The 17,486-nt window shown below is 36.3% G+C and overlaps 1 protein-coding gene across 1 annotated transcript in view; it reads right to left on the reverse strand.

Moving 5' to 3' along the window:
- Positions 1–5,271: 5,271 nt before the first annotated feature.
- LOC150106455 (disintegrin and metalloproteinase domain-containing protein 28-like) overlaps positions 5,272–17,486 on the reverse strand; it is a 144,566-nt gene continuing 132,351 nt past the window's right edge. Inside the window, exons 5-6 of the mRNA XM_090393008.1 lie at positions 16,699–16,814; positions 5,272–5,282 (exon numbers count right to left, since the gene is read on the reverse strand). Coding sequence (XP_090249134.1) covers positions 5,272–5,282; positions 16,699–16,814 — 127 coding nt within the window. The remainder of the gene's footprint in view (positions 5,283–16,698; positions 16,815–17,486) is intronic.

Genomic DNA, 17,486 nt, shown 5'->3' on the forward strand with positions numbered 1-17,486 from the left:
AAAAACTATACTTAAAAAACAAAACTACAGTGCAGATAATTTACCGACAAAATTTTGCAGAATTGTGAAGAGAACTAATTGCAACATTAGTTCTCTTAGGATTAAGTTATATAAGATGGACCTTCCAACTTCTTTGTATAATTTTCCAACCAATAATGAGGACTGGCAATTTTTTTTTTTAATACTAATCCCACAAAAGTTTGCAAAACTTTTTTTTGTACAGTTTTACATTGCCTGATATGAGGAAGAAAAAAAAAAAAAAGGAACCCACTGATAGGTATCATGAACAGCTGGAGATATAATTTTAGTCCTTCCAGAAAATGAGCAAGACTATGCCAAAGAACAGCCATAGATGGAATGAAAAAGGATGAAAATTTGGTTTAGTAGTTCTAAAGGGTTTTTTATAAGTGTATTTTTGAAATTTTTATATATTTTTTGTGTTTTTTATTTATTTCAAGCCATTTTACATCTCCAAAGAAGGGTAGTGATCTTGCATTGAGCAATGAAATCTATCGCCCATCTAATCACAATTAACATCCATGCCAATGGCAGAATTCGAACCTGCAATCTGCTGGTTGGAGAGTGAAGATGCTCACTACATAAGCAACCAGGTTGACAGCTGGACAATGAATGGAGTTAACTAACAACCATGCATGTTTATACATGCATGGTTGTTAGTTAACATGCTTAAAAAAAAGTAGAGGAATGACAATTGCTGTTCAGAAGAACAATAACTTTGCTGTTATTGAGAGAAAACACTTCCTGCATACCACTATGCCTGGTCCCCCCCCCCCATCCTCCCAGCATGACTTGGCAAAGTAGGTTGTAGGAGGATTATGTACTTACTGAGAAATTTTATGCTGTACCCTTGGTTGGGAGAAAGGTGAGTATTTTGCAAGACCATAGACAGGTCATGAAAACAGATGTAATCTTTATATGTTTTTCAAAATCGATGGCAAGCAATTTCTGCTCTGATCAAAATAACACAGGACACAAGAATATATCCAAGATGAGACAAAAGTTCAAGTACATCACTAAGAAAAATTTGAGAAAGAATACCAAATTTCACTTGAGAGACAGGCACTTAATGAAAACCTAGCAATCCATTCTAATCATTTGGACATATGGAAGAAAAAGAACATGATGGGTCAAACCAAATAGAAGTTGTCAGGATAATCCCAGAACTACATATTCACTTTAAGATAAACAGTTCAGAAATCATGGGGATATTACAATGATCTATATTTAAGTCTTGTAGATCTGGAAAATGCATATCACAAAGTGCCATGAGAACAGCTGTTCACATGCTACAGTTAGAAGGTGTAAATAGGACATTATATCAAGCAATACATAATATTTTTTAAGTTGTAAGTTAGAAGTTTGAAATGAAGGATGTACAAGAAGATGGTTTCATGTTAAATCAGGTGAAACAAGGTTGCACATTATCTCCACTGTTATTAATCATCTATATGGGTTTCATGAAGAAGGAAAGTGGCAAATTATATGTGATGTATTATACTTTTATGCAGATTATATTAAACTTTTAAATAAATTCAGTACAAGTTTGCAGGATTCCCAAACAAATTGAATACTGCTGTAATAAATTTGGTATGAAAATCAGCTGTTATTACTAAAGAGATAAAGACTGAAAATAGGAAGAAACACTGAAAACAAACTATATCATGAATGAAGAACCCACAGGACAAGTAAAATATATTTCAACTATTTACACACAATTTTTTAGTGAAGATGGCAAATGAAATATGCAAATGAATAACAGAATTATAATAAAATGGTATGGTAGGAAGTCAACTGAATAAATTTATATGGAATAAGAAACAAATTAGTTAAAACACTAAATGTATAAGATGGTGTTTAAACTAATTTTAACTTATAGCTCTGAGAGTTATGTTAGAAATAAAACAATTGATCAAAGACTGGAGACCACATATATGAGAGAGTTGAGAAAGACTAGAAGAATGAACAGATTTCATGAAGATCTCACAAAAGCATAGGTGCCTTTGTGAAATCTTACATAGCCTGCCAGAGAATGGCTAATTTAGAATCCTCTGCTTGAACCATTTCTGGTTCAAGGTTTACTTATCACATTTAGTGACATTCATTTGTTGCATTTACTGGTCTCCAAATATCGATAACCACTAAGATCTCTTCACATCCTTTCCATGAAACTCGACCACCTACAATCTAGCTATCCAAATAGTGAGTCATCTTGAATATCACCAACCAAGCAGGACAAGAAGTAGAAGGCTTTGCTGTAAGTAATGGCCTAACATGAATTGTACATCTACCCACTTGAAACTCCTGACAACCCTCTACACTCTCCAAATATCTGGATCTCTTTTTTGAACAATTCTCCTTCTGCACACACTGTAGTAGTACCTCTCCTCTTGGCAACTCAGACCACAATCTGGTACAAGTCTTCTCTCTCACACACACACACACACACACACAGAACGTCCCCTCCTCAAACAACTCCCAACCTCGCCGCCTCTGATATTACCAAGGATCCAAATGAGATCCTTTTGACTTCTGGAATTTTTACTCCTTTCCTTGATCTGACTGTTTCTCCTGCTCACTTGACTCTAATACCTGCCGTGAATGAGTCACAGAAATTATTTTCAGTGATATGAAGGCCTTCATCCCCCATAATCCTTATCTAATTTCCAAGCCCTTGTTCAACTGAAAGTGTGTCCAAGTATTTGAAGAAAAAAATTCAGCTTATTGCATGTGGCTCGCATCAAGAACTCAGAATGAAGCTGGAGCATATACCAAAGCATGCAACATGTACAAATCTGTTATCAGTAAATCAAACTTCAATTTCCTAAAGGCCAACAGCAAAAGTTGCATCCTGTACAAATAGAAGCCATGCCTTCTGGTATCTTGTTAAGGCCTTTGGATGCAAATTCAGCTCTCCTGGATTTTCATCTCTCTTTCTCTCAACCCGATGGCACTGCTGCTACTTCGCCCAAAGATAAAGCTGGCCTCCTGGTATCGTTCTTTTCCTCAAACTCCTGCATAGATGACAAAGGAAAATTACCCCATCATACTAGAATCCAAGACCATATGCATCCTATAGTTTTTTTCCAACAAAAAGAAATCTGAAAACTACTAAATAACTTAGATACTAAAAAGTCTTCTGGTTGTGATGGCATCTCTTCAATTGTTCTCAAACAGCGTGCTCCAGAACTAATACCTGTCCTGTATCATCTCTATAATTTATTATACATATCTGGTACTTATCCCAATGCTTAGAAACAATCTCATATCCATCTTATTCCAAAAAAAAAAAAAAAAAAAAGGTGATAGCAGTCTCCCATCAAACTACTGACCAACTGCCATTCCCTCTCCAAAATAATATAGAAAGTCATCAATAGCCAACTCCTACATTACTTAGATGCCACCAATTAATCAGCAACCATCGATACAGATTCTGCCATTCAAGATCAACAGCTGACCATGTAGCTTACATCACCCATCACTGAACATGTACCATGGAAAAGTTCAGAAAAACTTGTGTGGTCACCCTTGATAATTCCAAAGCTTTTGACCATGTGTGGCATTGAGGACCACTAAACAAATTGCCATCCTTTGGTTTTCTGCCACCCTCAGTAATTGAGTAGACAGCTCTCTCTTTCTCTTTGAGCATCACTACCAATGTTGGGATGCCTCAAGGCTCTGTGCTATCACCTACTCTTTCTCCTGTACATAACTGATTTACTAACAATAACCATAATCAACTTTGCAGACGATAGTACTCTCCATTCATCCCTCTTTGGCAAAACATGCAGTGCTCTTGACATTCCAGGCTACATGATCATCTACAAATAATGCTTTAAACATTGATCTATATACTATCCTTCATGGTCCAAGGACAACTCTGTCATGTTCAATACCACCAAAACACAGTCTTGCCTTTTCTCATGCAAAAGAGATCCCAGCTTATCTATCCTTATCCTCAGTAATGCATAAATCATCAGACAAGATCAGATCTCTTTTCTTGGACTGACGCTTACCTCCAGTTTTTCCTAGCATAAGCACATCACATCAATAGACTTCTTCAGCATCCAAGAAACTTTGGATTCTCTTTCGTTCAAGAACCTATTTTACACCCAACCAAATCTTGACTATATACAAGCCCCAAATCTGCTCATGCTTAGAATACTGTTGGTGTACCTAAAACTTCCTTTAAAATCCTTGGCATTGTCCAGAGGTGACCAATTTGGCTCATAGATGATCCCTCTCATATAGATTCACTTCAACCTCTATCTCACAGATAGAGTGTTTCAGCACTGTTCTATTCTACAGGACTTCCATGATTACTGCTCCAGTGAATTGGCAACCATCATTCCTCCACTTTCTGTTTTGCACCTGTTAATAAAAGCAAGCATCTAACTAGCATCCCTTTACTGTGCAATTTCAAAAATACTGAACCTGTTCCTATTTTTTCTCTTATTCCATCCACCTCTGTCCTCTGGAACAGCCTTTCTCATTAAGTATCACAAATAACTACAATCTGCAACTTTTCAAAAAAACATGAATAAATATGTGCCTCAGTCCTCATCTGCACTCCACACACAAACACAGCACTGATGTGCTTATAGGTCCCTTGACCTTTAGTGTATGGGAACAATATATATATGTATATAATAATAATAATAATATAAAATTAAAAAAATGCATAAATGTCAGCATTACATTAAAAACAAGGATATCGGGAAGGAAGGTCAAATTGTTAGCATTCAGGAGTGTGTGAGCAGAGCTAACCTATGGTGATATGGTCATTTATACCAAAGAGAGTTAGCAAAACAAGTGTTTTTTTTGCCAGGAAAAAAAAACCATAGGAAGGCCAAGTTCTAAGTGGATTGACACAGTAATATCTGACAATACTGAAATCCTGACAGATGGCACATTCATTTGGAGAAAATCTGTCAACTTTACATTTCCCTGGGTGGGGGGGGGGATATAAAGATTATGATTAATGATGAAGAGATACATCAATAATATAGTTTGACATTCTGCTGAATGTATAATAACTATCAATGATTTTTTTTTTTTTTGGATGACTTAATATTATATCAATTAGAAATAAAGTAGCTGGATTTAGTTATGTAATTCTTGTGTTAGGCATTTGTGGAACACAAATTTGCCTTATAGATTAAGGTTTTGAATCGTGAATTTCTGATTGCAGTGATATGAAGTGGCATTAATGTACTGATTAAGAGAACATAACCCAGTCAGGTTTTTTTAAGTCTAAGGAGATCCTGAAAAACAAAAACATAATTTAAATTAAACTTGCTACGAAATTATATTCTTATTTTATCCTTTATCCATGTTTAAGCAAACAAAGTTTGCATGAGAAATATCTTTACAACTAGGCTACTTGTATACAGAGGCTAATGACTTCACATTAACTGCCTTAGTATCTCATAATGCCTTTCAGAGTAGCTACTCACTGATGAAGCCTCAATAAAGGCTGAAACCGGTCTGGGTAGTGACCTCCCACCATAATGTAATAACAGCATACATTTCCTAGGAAATGTGTTTTTACATTATGGAAAATACCTAAGAATAGAGATCAGAACTTCACCACCTTTGCTACGAGTTGTCAGGTATTGTACTACGTACTAGGGTCACTTGCATTGGCTAACGCTAGTGTCGCCGATACTTTATAGTTTTCTATATCGGCATGAAAATCTCCGATTCCAATCTTTGAGTTTCTTATTCGGTTTTAAAGCAATGTGGGATTTAATATCCCTTAATTTAAATAATGTTTCTATCGCCAAAATGAAGCGTATTAGCTCTTTATATTTAACTATATAAACAACCATTCCTAAAATAATAATTTGTGTGTAATTTGTTACTTCTGTCACTGTTGCTACTACTTTTTTTTTAATATAAAAAATCTACTTCATAAGTAAACTTTCTAACTAAACTTTGCATCCAGAATTTTAGATGTCAGCAGTCTTAATGTTGAAAAATAAGACTTAATGGCATCTGAAATTATAGAAAGCTCAACATCGAGAAGTCTTGATAAATGATTTTCTTTAGACTTCCAAGTTTACTGAATATAAAAAGTTAACTGAAAAAAAAAAAATGATCTCATACTGCTTTTTCACTCCTAAAAAGTCTCCCAACCATATAAAAAAAAAAAAATAGAAATAATTTTAATATGTAAGGAGAAACAGAAGTAGAAACAGCATAAAAAAAGTATAAATATACTGAAAAGGTAAGATTGATGAAACTTTCAGTAAGAAACATTTTGGCATTGACAACAGGAATCATTAATAATAAAGAATCTGGTTTCACAACACAATATAAATAAAAGTAGATATGGCATCCAAAAAATAAGATTGAACATGTGGAGATATCCAACTATCAACTTCATTAATTTGTAGTTAAAAAGCAAAAACTGGCTTGTTATAATCTAGTGTCATTTTTCAACTGTATTTATGTGTTTGAAAAAGAGTTGGATTGGTTACTGAATAGATATATTCCTCTTTTTTGTATAGCAAGCCATCTGAAGTTTCCATAATTAATTACACATGTACACAAATAAAAAATTATATTTATTTTATAAAATATTTCCTCTTAAATATTGTAAGCCATCATCAGTGAAAGCAAAGAATAACAGAACAGTACAGCACATGTGCCAAATTTGAATCCCTCTGTACATGTAGTTGAACATAATTAAGTTAAAAATTACTGGGTGGCTGAAAATTATAATTAATCCAGTTAATTATTTATAATACAATCCGTTTAACACATGTTGTTATTATACTGAGTATAGCAATTTCCATAACTTTTGGGATGGTAAGGTAGTTATTATGATCAAGGTTTGGTTGAAGATATCGCCACATAGATCTGTGAAAAAGGTGTTTTCCCATAAAAGTTTGTTAGGTGAGATGGCAGCAGTTAATCTATTGCCAGTTCCTTTCACTTATAGTTATTCTTTACATCTGAAGTATCCTGATGTGAGTGTGAATATAAGTAGATCCACTATGTTTGCTGGAAATTCTTGGGATAAAATGTCTATTTCATTATGAGGAATATTTCAGATGCGATGTCAAAGCTCATTATTATATCTGAAAATGACAGTTTAATGTCTTGTATTCTTGAGAAAAATTTTGTGGAATTTTTTTACTGAAGAAATGAACTGGCCAATGGAGAGAACTGAAACGGTTTGGATCTTGCATGGTGGGTTCTTTTTTTTTTTTTTTTTTAAACACAGTTTCCTGGTATATATGAATGTTGTTTTGTCCAGCTTGGCTTTTAATAAGATCTTAATTAATTAGAGTCAACTGATAGGATTTGGTGTCTAGGACTACTGTGGTGTTCCTTTTGTCACCAGGTGAGATGGCAGCAGTTAATGATAATGACTATGTTGTTAATGCATTTTAATGACTTCAGGGCTTTCAACTCAAATAGTGGTATATTTACTGCAAAAGAGAGCCAAAAGGCTTCACTTCGGCAAAGCAAAATTATTCAAATTAAGTGGATATTGAATCCAACATTATTTCATAGCCGAATATAGAAACTTGAAAAGTTTCTTGCCAAATCTAGAGACTATAAAAGTTTTGGAGGATACAAGCATATGCCAATCTTTCATGACAGGGCAACTTGTAGTAAAGGTGGAGCAAGTTCTGATCACTGTGTATGCCATGAAAGGTTGGCATATGCTTGTATCCACCGAAAATTTTATAGTCTCTATATTTGGCATGAAACTCTTGAAGTTTCTATATTCGGCTATGAAATAATGTGGTATATTTAGTTCTGGGATTTTGCAACATAAATGACTTCAGTGACCTCAAAAGAAAATTTATTAGCTTGATCACTGGAAAGATGACTGATATTTTTTTCACAGCTGTTCACAAAGTTGAAATAGGGAATTCATTTGGGTGAAATGGCAAAGTTATTTCCCCCACACACACCCCATGCTAGGATATGGAGCCATAAGTTAGCCATTATAGGACATTCAATTTGTTTTCTATTAGTGAATTTCCAAATAACTTAACTACCCAGTTGCCTGTGTAGTTCCCCCCCCCCCAATCATTCCAATAGTTTTGCATATTTCTAATTAAGATTTACGATACTTTTTTCAAGGGCTCTTGTGCTTGTATTTTTTAAGATATTAATAAGAACATTTAGTAAGTCAGGACTTAAGGTGGTTGAGAGATCTGCTTCCAATTCTGATGTTTTTATAATATTTAAAGCCAATTCCTTTTTTGAAACTCACGTTGGTTAAACAACAGAAGAAGCTATTACCAACCTTCTAATGAAGGGTGGTAATAGCTTCTTCTTCATCAGTCATTTTCTGTCCACTGCCAGACAAAAGCCTCTCCTAAAGTTCTTCATTCAGTTCTATCTTGAATTTTTCTATGCCACTGAGTTCCAACCCTCTTGTAAATCATTTAGATGAAATGGCAATGTCAGCTTCACATCTGCATTTCTTTAAAAATGAGATTATAGTATGTAACTTACTGTGTTTCAATTGTTACTTTCCTTGCAGACTGCTCCGCTCTTCTGAACTTTCTGTTGTTGGTTAAACAACAGAAGAAGCTATTACCAACCTTCTAATGAAGGGTGGTAATAGCTTCTTCTTCATCAGTCATTTTCTGTCCACTGCCAGACAAAAGCCTCTCCTAAAGTTCTTCATTCAGTTCTATCTTGAATTTTTCTATGCCACTGAGTTCCAACCCTCTTGTAAATCATTTAGATGAAATGGCAATGTCAGCTTCACATCTGCATTTCTTTAAAAATGAGATTATAGTATGTAACTTACTGTGTTTCAATTGTTACTTTCCTTGCAGATTGCTCCGCTCTTCTGAACTGTACACTTCCTGTACAGGAATAAAACTTTCTTGTATAGTGAGACCTGTGGAGATTTCCATAATAAAACAATCACAAGTGTGTCACTTATGCTATGCATGCACCAATCTTAATAAGAAATATGCAACTCCATTGCAACAATTGAAAAAACTTATACAAATTACCCACAGCTAAATAAGTAGTTAATCTATCCAGCTGCCCACTAACAGAAGACCAACTTACTTACTGTCCTAGTATGAGACCATAAGTTTGTCATTTCACCCCAATAAATTCCCTATTTTTCAAATTTCACTTTGTGAAAATTTTAAAATGAATATCAGTCATCTTTCCAGTGATCAAGCTAACAGACTTTGTTATGAGGTCACCAAGTCATTCACGATGCAAAAAAATCCCAGAAGTAAATATACAGCCATTTAAGTTGAAAGCCCTGAAGTCATTAAAACACCATAACAACATGGTTATCATTAAGGCTGACAAAAGGAACACCACAGTAATCCTAAACACTAAATCCTATGAACAGAAAATGAAATTACTCCTACAAGATTAGAATGCATACTCTCAAATTAACGAAGATCTGACCAAATGACAACTTAATAAGTTTAATAAGCTATTGGACAAAACAACATCCATATACCAAGAAGCAATTAAAAAACTCAAACCCTACCATGAAAGACCCCATTCCCTGCCTTAAAACGTACAGAGTACTGAAACTACATTGTTGACTTAGGCCTATTGTGGATTCCATAGGCAGCCCATCTACAAAGTCTCAAGATTCTTGTCAAAACTTCTCCATCCTCTCTATTGGCCACTCAGCTTCTTCAATAAAAAATTCCACAAAATTTCACACAAGAATAAGACATTAAACTAACATCTTCAGATATAATGGTGAGCTTTGACACCGTGGCCGAGAGGGTGGAAGACTTTGCACATCATGATTTATGGTGTTGAAAGATAATTTTTGCTAAATAATTCCAAAAAGACCTTAAGTAATTCTTTTTTGAATCATTATATTTATGAGTGTTTGTTGATTAACTGTAAGAGCAGTGTGCTTAATTTTCTAATTTTCAAAGGTTTAATGTTTGTTTTTTTGTATACTGTATTGTGCATCATGGTGACAATGTACAAAACAATGGTAGATAATTTTACCATTCTTGAAAATGTTCACTGCAGCCTGTGCAAAAAGTATGGCCTTTGCAGAATGAGAGATTTATGGAAGACAGAATGAAACTGGAGAATGCATAAGTGTTTCATGAGCAAATACCAGGCATGTGAAGAGAGTAAGAAGAATGATAGCAGCAGTAGGCATACCTAGCATTACAAGTGGTATGAATGATGTGGTGGAAAATGAAGAGAATGATCAAATGGTAATGGAAAAGATATCGCACGTATATGAAGTCCACCACAGAACAAAATGTGAGATCAAGTGGTTGGAGAAATGCCTGGCAGATGACAAAAGAAATTAAAGAGCTATGATTGTGCACGAGGAATGGTGTGGAGTTTGTGGATTTGGGAAGTTTGATGGAAGTAAGGGTTTATATAAAGTAGTGTTGGTCAGTGAGAGTTCAGAAGTGCTAAGTCAGGGAAACCAGAATGTTTGGGGGGGGGGGGGATCCAGGCAACCTACATGTTAGTAAGTGGGAGAGTGATCACTGCAAAATGTAGCACCCTAGTTGTAACAGAGGTTGTGGGATGAAGGTGGAATTGCAGTTCATATATGCTTATTAATGCAAGATGTATTTGAAATAAGGGCTAGGAGTTTTTGGCATTGGTTAGCACAACTTAACCAAAGGTTACAGGCATTAGTGAGACTTAGTTGACAGTGGATATGGTCACATGAATACAATGCAAGAGATATAGTGTATTCATAAAGGATAGAAGGAATACAATAGGAGAAGGGATTTTTGCTATTGTATTACAAAACACTAATTGGCTGCTGCTATAATCCAAGAGTATAAAGGATAATGTAGATGACTCATTCACAAATTAGCATGATAAGTACAGCTCAAGTAATTATTATAGGAGATTTCAACATTTCGACTATGGAGACAGATTGGGAGGAGGAATGGTCACAGGCAGGAAAGGAAATAGAATTTATGCAGTTAATGAGAGATAATTACCTGAGGCAGCACATGATGGAGGAGACAAGAGGTTCAAGAGTGCTGGATTTGATCATGGCATCAGAGGACTTAACACTAACCGATCTAGCTATGCTGCCTCTGTTTGGAGAAAGTGATCATGTAGTCTTGACCTGGGAGATTGCCAGACATGGAATTTTTTTTTTTTATTTATTATTTTATTTTATTTTTTATTAAGATGGGATATATATGGAATTACAAAGCAGGTGATTATGAAAAGGAGTCAACTTTCTGCAGTATGATGGCATAAGAATTCGGAGGAGAGATGTTGATATGAGACCATGGCATAGGCAAGAAGGGTAACAGCTATGGTAAGGAAGGATACAGCTAATTTTGAGAGAAAGCTAGCTAATGAGGCCAAAAGAAATCCTAAAAAGTTCTTTTGATATGTGGTAAATAGAAAGAGGAATGACTATGGAAAGATGACTTTAAAAAGTGCTGATGTTGGAGAGGTAACAGAACCAAACCAAACAGTTGAATTACTGGGTGAACATTTTGCAGGCGAGTACCATCTTAGGTGGTGATGGTTCAATGCCAGATGTGACTTTGCTGATAGGAGAATTTTCTATTATTATTCAGGCCTCCATGGAGTCAAAAGACTCATCGTGGGAGGTCCTTCCTAGGAAACACAAAGTTTATCATACCACTCCTTGAACTCATTGACCGTTCTTGATCTCACCACTCTATCAGGCAATGCATTCCATTGTTCAACCACCCTCCATGCAAAGAAACCACTCCTCACCCTCTTTCTCACAGCTTCCTTTTGCAACTTCCAGGGATGAACCCTTGTCATCACTCCTTCCAGCTGCTCCACCAAGAGAAAGAACTCCACAATGTCTACCATCTAACTGCCTCTCAACAGTTTAAAAGTCTCAATCACATCACCTCTCCTTCTAGCTACGAAACTCTGCAGTCCACATTCCCTCAGCCGATCCTCATAACATTGTACAGACCTGAAATTATATTACTAAAGCAAGAGCACCCCTTAACAAATCCATGTAGACTCTCACAGATAACATTACCTTCATCTGCCCATCATTGTATATGGTCTCTCACTAATTTCTCCAAGATCTTAATAACTACTGATGAAACACAAATTGGCCTATAATTAGACACATCCAGTCTGCTACAGCAGTAATGCAATGGCATTATCTTACCTTCCTTCCATTCCTTGGGTACCTTTCCCACAGCCAGACTTTCATTGAAAAGCCAGGTCAACGAAGTCAGTTCTTCAGCACATTCTCTCAAAACCCATGGTGAAATACCACCCAGTCCCACAGCTTTACTGACATCCAGGGTACTCAGTATTTGGAACACACACACTGCACTTGCACCTCTAAACCTGCCCTATCCCTCTAATATTGAAACTTACTTCTCCAGGATGAAATACCCCAATGAAGTGTTTATTGAACAACTCCACTATGTCCTCTGCATCAGTCACTCTATTCTCATTTTTATCCCACAATGTCATTCTTCCACAATCATTTCTCCTCCAATTGGCCACATAACTAAAAAATTACCTAGGATTATCTTTGGATCTTAGTGTCAGTCTCTTCTCATATTCTAGTTTTGCCTTCCTTACCATCTTAGTCACTCTCCGGGCCTGAGTCTTATATTCTTCATGCATCTGCACTCCACCCCTCTCCTTATATCTCATTGATAAAACTCTTTTTCACCTGCAGTTCCTGTTTGATATTGTTTGTCATCCACTTTACACCAAATTGTGTCCTCTTTTTCAATCGTGGAATACAGCTTACTATTGCTGCCAACAAATATTCTTTCACAATTTCCATGCACTAATGATATCCCGGCCTTCAAATTCTGCCCTCCATGCAACTGCCCCAAGTTGATATCTAAGACTATTATAATCACCTGCCTTATAATTCCACATATGTTCCCTTTTCTTTGATACTCCTGCATGTCTATTCATCTTCCAAGTCAAAACCACATGGCTACTCTCTCCAATGGGGTGGAGAAGAGATGTCATCTCAATTATTATCAGCTCTTCTGATGCTATGACCAAATCCAAAACTCTTGAACCTCTTGTTCCCTCTATTACATGTAGTATAAGACATCTGTCCATCAAGAATCAGAAATTCCATTCCCTTATTACTACATGCATTTTCCTCTTCCCAACTTATACTGTTATAGTTAAAATCTCCCATAACAATCATTCTTACCAAGCTCAACTGCCTAAACATCTCCTGCTCCCCGCCCTCTGTGCTCCTTGGCTTGTAGCAACAGCCCACTAAATATTCGGTCTTGCCCATCTCTACCTCACACCATTGCTTTCAAAACCATTAGTGTCACTGCCTTCTAAAGCCCCCCAGTCTAAGAGGACATAAGTCATCACTTATTATAAGCAGTATTCTACCACTGCATTTTCTCTTCCTAGCCTGCCAAAAAATGCTGTACACTGTTACTATAACATCTTCCATCAACCACATCTCAGAGATCCTAATAATCTTTGGCCAGGCTGATACTATTAACGCCACCAATTTATCTCTTTTATTCCGGATACTCCTGGCATTAGTATAAAGCATAAAAATGTCAGTTTCTATACCTATCATTATCCCCTGCAGGCTCCACTGGACTCAGTGTTGCCTGATGTCGTCCCCATTTCCCCAAGTACCCATTCCCATGAGAGGCCACCCCCCCCCCCTGCTACCATCCACTCTGGGAATTCTAGTTTCCCTGCATTGACGCAACGACTCGTTCAGAAAACAGCAACCTTTCCAGATGCCTTCCTCATTTAAATGCAAGCGGTCTCTCGCATACAGCTTCTTCTTCTGTCCTCAAATGCCCTCCAAGCATCGACATATTCCAATCCTCTCTTCTGACACATTCTGGCTATTATGCTATTCATTATTACTGCTCTTCTGCTCAGCTCGTCGTTATCATACCTGGGTAACACACACAATATCTTTCCTCTCTGTGGGAATAGAGGATCAAGGAATGGAGGTGCTTAAAATATTATAACTTCAATACGAACACAGTCATGGGATTAGATGACATATCAGCATGTGTATTATGAGAATGTGAAAAGGAATTATCAGCTTTTCTGGTCAAGCTGTTTAATTTAAGCCTCTGCACTGGGAAAGTGCCAATGAAGTGGCACCTGCATAAAGGCGGCTCTAAGAGAGAAGTAGCAAATTTTATGCTAATCAGTATCTCAGGAGTGCAAGTTAAGGTATTGGAAAAATTGGTGAAAGAATTCAGAACTGGGTAGATAGGAATAGGATACTCTATAAGGGGGCAACATGGTTTTGTGAAGGGTAGGTCTTTCCATAGTAATCTGATTACTTTTTAAAATAAAGTGACAATGGAGTTGGATAAGGAAATGGCTACTCAGTGATATTACTTTGCCAAGATTCCATATAGAATCTATGTTGCATAAATTGAAGCAAATGGGAGAGGGAAATGAATCTGGTGATTTCGATTAGAGGTTAGCTGATACAGACATCAAAGAATGGTTTATGGTGGAGTTGAGTCCAGGATAAGGCAAATAACCAGTGATGTACTAAGGCTCAGTACTTGGGCCACTGTTACTTAATTTGTATATCAATGATATAGGAAATGATTTGACAGGAAATAATCAATTGTTTGCAGGTGATGCTAACGTGGGAGGAGCAAGTCTAAATGAAGAAGATGAAGAGATCTTGCATGAAAACTTAAAAAGACTAGCACACAATGGACAAAGGTAAATATCTGCCAGTTTAATGTGGCTAAGTATAAGGTGATGCACTTTGAGAAGAGATTCATAAGCTGTGTACCATATTGATGGAAATGAACTGCAGAAAATTGATGAGGCCATGGACTTTCGGGCGACTGTGAACAGGGAGTTGAAATTTAGAGGGCATATTGCAAATATAACCAAAACAGTACAACAGATGATAAGGTTGTCGAAGAACATATTAACAAGCAGAGAGAGAGAGGTTATCATTTTCTCCTATATAAGGCTTTAATAAGGACACATCTGACCTACTGTGCACAGATCTGGATTCCTGGATTCTATGGGGGATGAAGAAGTGGTGAAGAGGATCCAGAGTGAGTGAGTGACAAAGATTGTGACAGGTCTATAGAATGCTCCTATGAGAATAGATTGACAGTCTGTGGCCTTCAAACACTAACTGATAGTTGAAAAAGAGAAGATAGGATAGAAGCATTTAAGTTATTGAAGGGGTTTAATAAATTTAGTTTAATCCTTTATCCAAGTGTAAGCAAACAAAGTTTGCGCCTGAAAGTAGTGGCCCTTCCCTTAATGCATAGAAGTATACATGTCCGCAAGGAGATGTGCTTTGACATATAGGAGATACTGAGACAAGGAGTGATGAGAACTTGGTCCACCTTTGCTACAAGTTCCAAGGGATGTACCACCTTACCTCAGTTCTGAAGATATTTTCAGGTGCAAACTTTATTTTGCTTACACTTGGATAAAGGATTAAACTAAATTTATTATAGTCTAACCAAGTGCAAAATAAACTTCCAACATCTTCCAATCCCGCTTTCGAGGTTGTTTGTGGCGGTTCGCTCTTGAGGCCCCATGAACTATTACGTACCACGCTATCATAGACAACCCATTTTTCATCTCGCATAATCATCTGCTTCAAAAATGGGTCATTTTCTCGGCGACATCGCAGCGAATCACAGATGGATATGCAAGCAGTCATATTGGCCTCAGTCAATTCATGCGGCACCCAAACACTGAGTTTTGAAACCTATCCCAGCTTGTGCAAATGGTTTTCAACGCTTGTATGGGATATGTTCAGTACTGCAGCAATCTCCCACACTGTTTGCGACAGATTTTTGTCGACGATATCCTTCATAACGCTCGAATCAACCTCAGTCAGGCAACTGGCATGAGGTGCATCACTGACATCGAAATCTCCAGAATGGAATTTGGCAAACCACTTTTGGCATATGCGTTCTGCTAAGGCACCATCTCCATATATGCTGCATATTTTTTTATGGGCCTCCGCAGCTCGTTTGTCTTTTTTTTTAAAATAAAAAAGCAAAATATGCTGTAACGTACGTTATTTCTTTCCATTTCTAAAAATATGTTACACACGCACACACAACTGAAGTAGGCCGAACGAAAATTCACCGAAAGGTTATGTGAAATGTCGCCTTTCAACTGTGCAATAGCGTTGCACGGTAGTGCACAATAGCGACAGGCAAAGCGGTGTAAACTTGTACTAACGCATAAACCGAACGAACTTATTTGCCAACCCAATATAATGGAGTGATGTGCACATTTTAATTCATGGACATAAAAGATTATATAATATCATGCAAGTTAATAATAGTACATTCAAGAACATAGCAAAGAAAACACAAGTCTAAAATAAAAAAAAAGAAATTTAAACCCTTTGAAGTTTTTTCACTTGGCTATGCTACTAATTATATATCGGGGTTTTATCCTTTATCCAAGTGTAAGCAAACAAAGTTTGCGCCTGAAGTACTTTCAGTACTGGGGAAACTCGTGGTAAAGGTGGTATAAGTGCTGAAAGTACTTCAGGTGCAAACTTTGTTTGCTTACACTTGGATAAAGGATAAAACCCAATATAAAATTTAAACTCTGTTTACATACTTAAGTAAATATGTTTATACAACATTATGTATAAAGAAAGGAAAACAGTTTCCTACATGGAAAAGGAATCATCAATATATTTATTAGCGTCTGTATTTTCAGTACTATCTGTTCATTGCTACTTACCACAAGTTAGATTATGAAATTTTAAATCCGAAGCTTTGAAAAGATGGTATGAGCTGTTAAAATTAGCATTAGGAGAGTGAATATAGTAAATTTCCATGCCATCAAAGAAAGCACCACTGGAATATAGAATCAGAAAAATCAATTTGTAAAAAAACAAAAATTTATTATAAATGATAAATCCTTGTTATATTATGTAATATAAAAACAAGCTTACTTGCTAACAAATAAGGAACAATGTCTAACCAATAAGCATTATTTGGAAAAAAAAATACCTTTCAAAGAAAGGATTAATTGCATTAACATTTATTTATAGTACAACAAAGGCTAAATGAACTAATTTTATCCTTTTTTTTTTTTTATTGTTGATACTAGTTTCAGATGCAATGATATTGATTGTCATAGAACCATCTCCATGAAGTTCTATAACTCATCGCAAGAGGATCACATTAATTATGATTTGCACAATACATGTGTGTACCGCTTATTAAACTTCATAGACAAAGCACTCATAACCAACTCTTAGAACCGTTCCACTAATCTGCCACTCTCCAAGAAAAAAATCTAACACTCACACCTTGCTAACACACTCTTATTACAACTTAATAATATAGAGGTTATGATGCCATTGTATAAGGCCTTGATCAGGCCTCATATGGATTATTGTGCACAGATTTGGTCACTGGGTTTTCATTCTGATGAGGATATGTTGGAAAGAGTCCAGAGAAGATTCACAAAGGTGGTCTTTGGAATGTGGAATACATGGACAGATTGAGAGAATGTAAGTTGCT

This window comes from Typopeltis vanoorti, chromosome 5, assembly GCF_054136105.1.
Source record: "Typopeltis vanoorti isolate ZY-2024b chromosome 5, IOZ_Tvanoo_1.0, whole genome shotgun sequence".
Classification (NCBI taxonomy): Eukaryota; Metazoa; Arthropoda; class Arachnida; order Uropygi; family Thelyphonidae; genus Typopeltis; species Typopeltis vanoorti.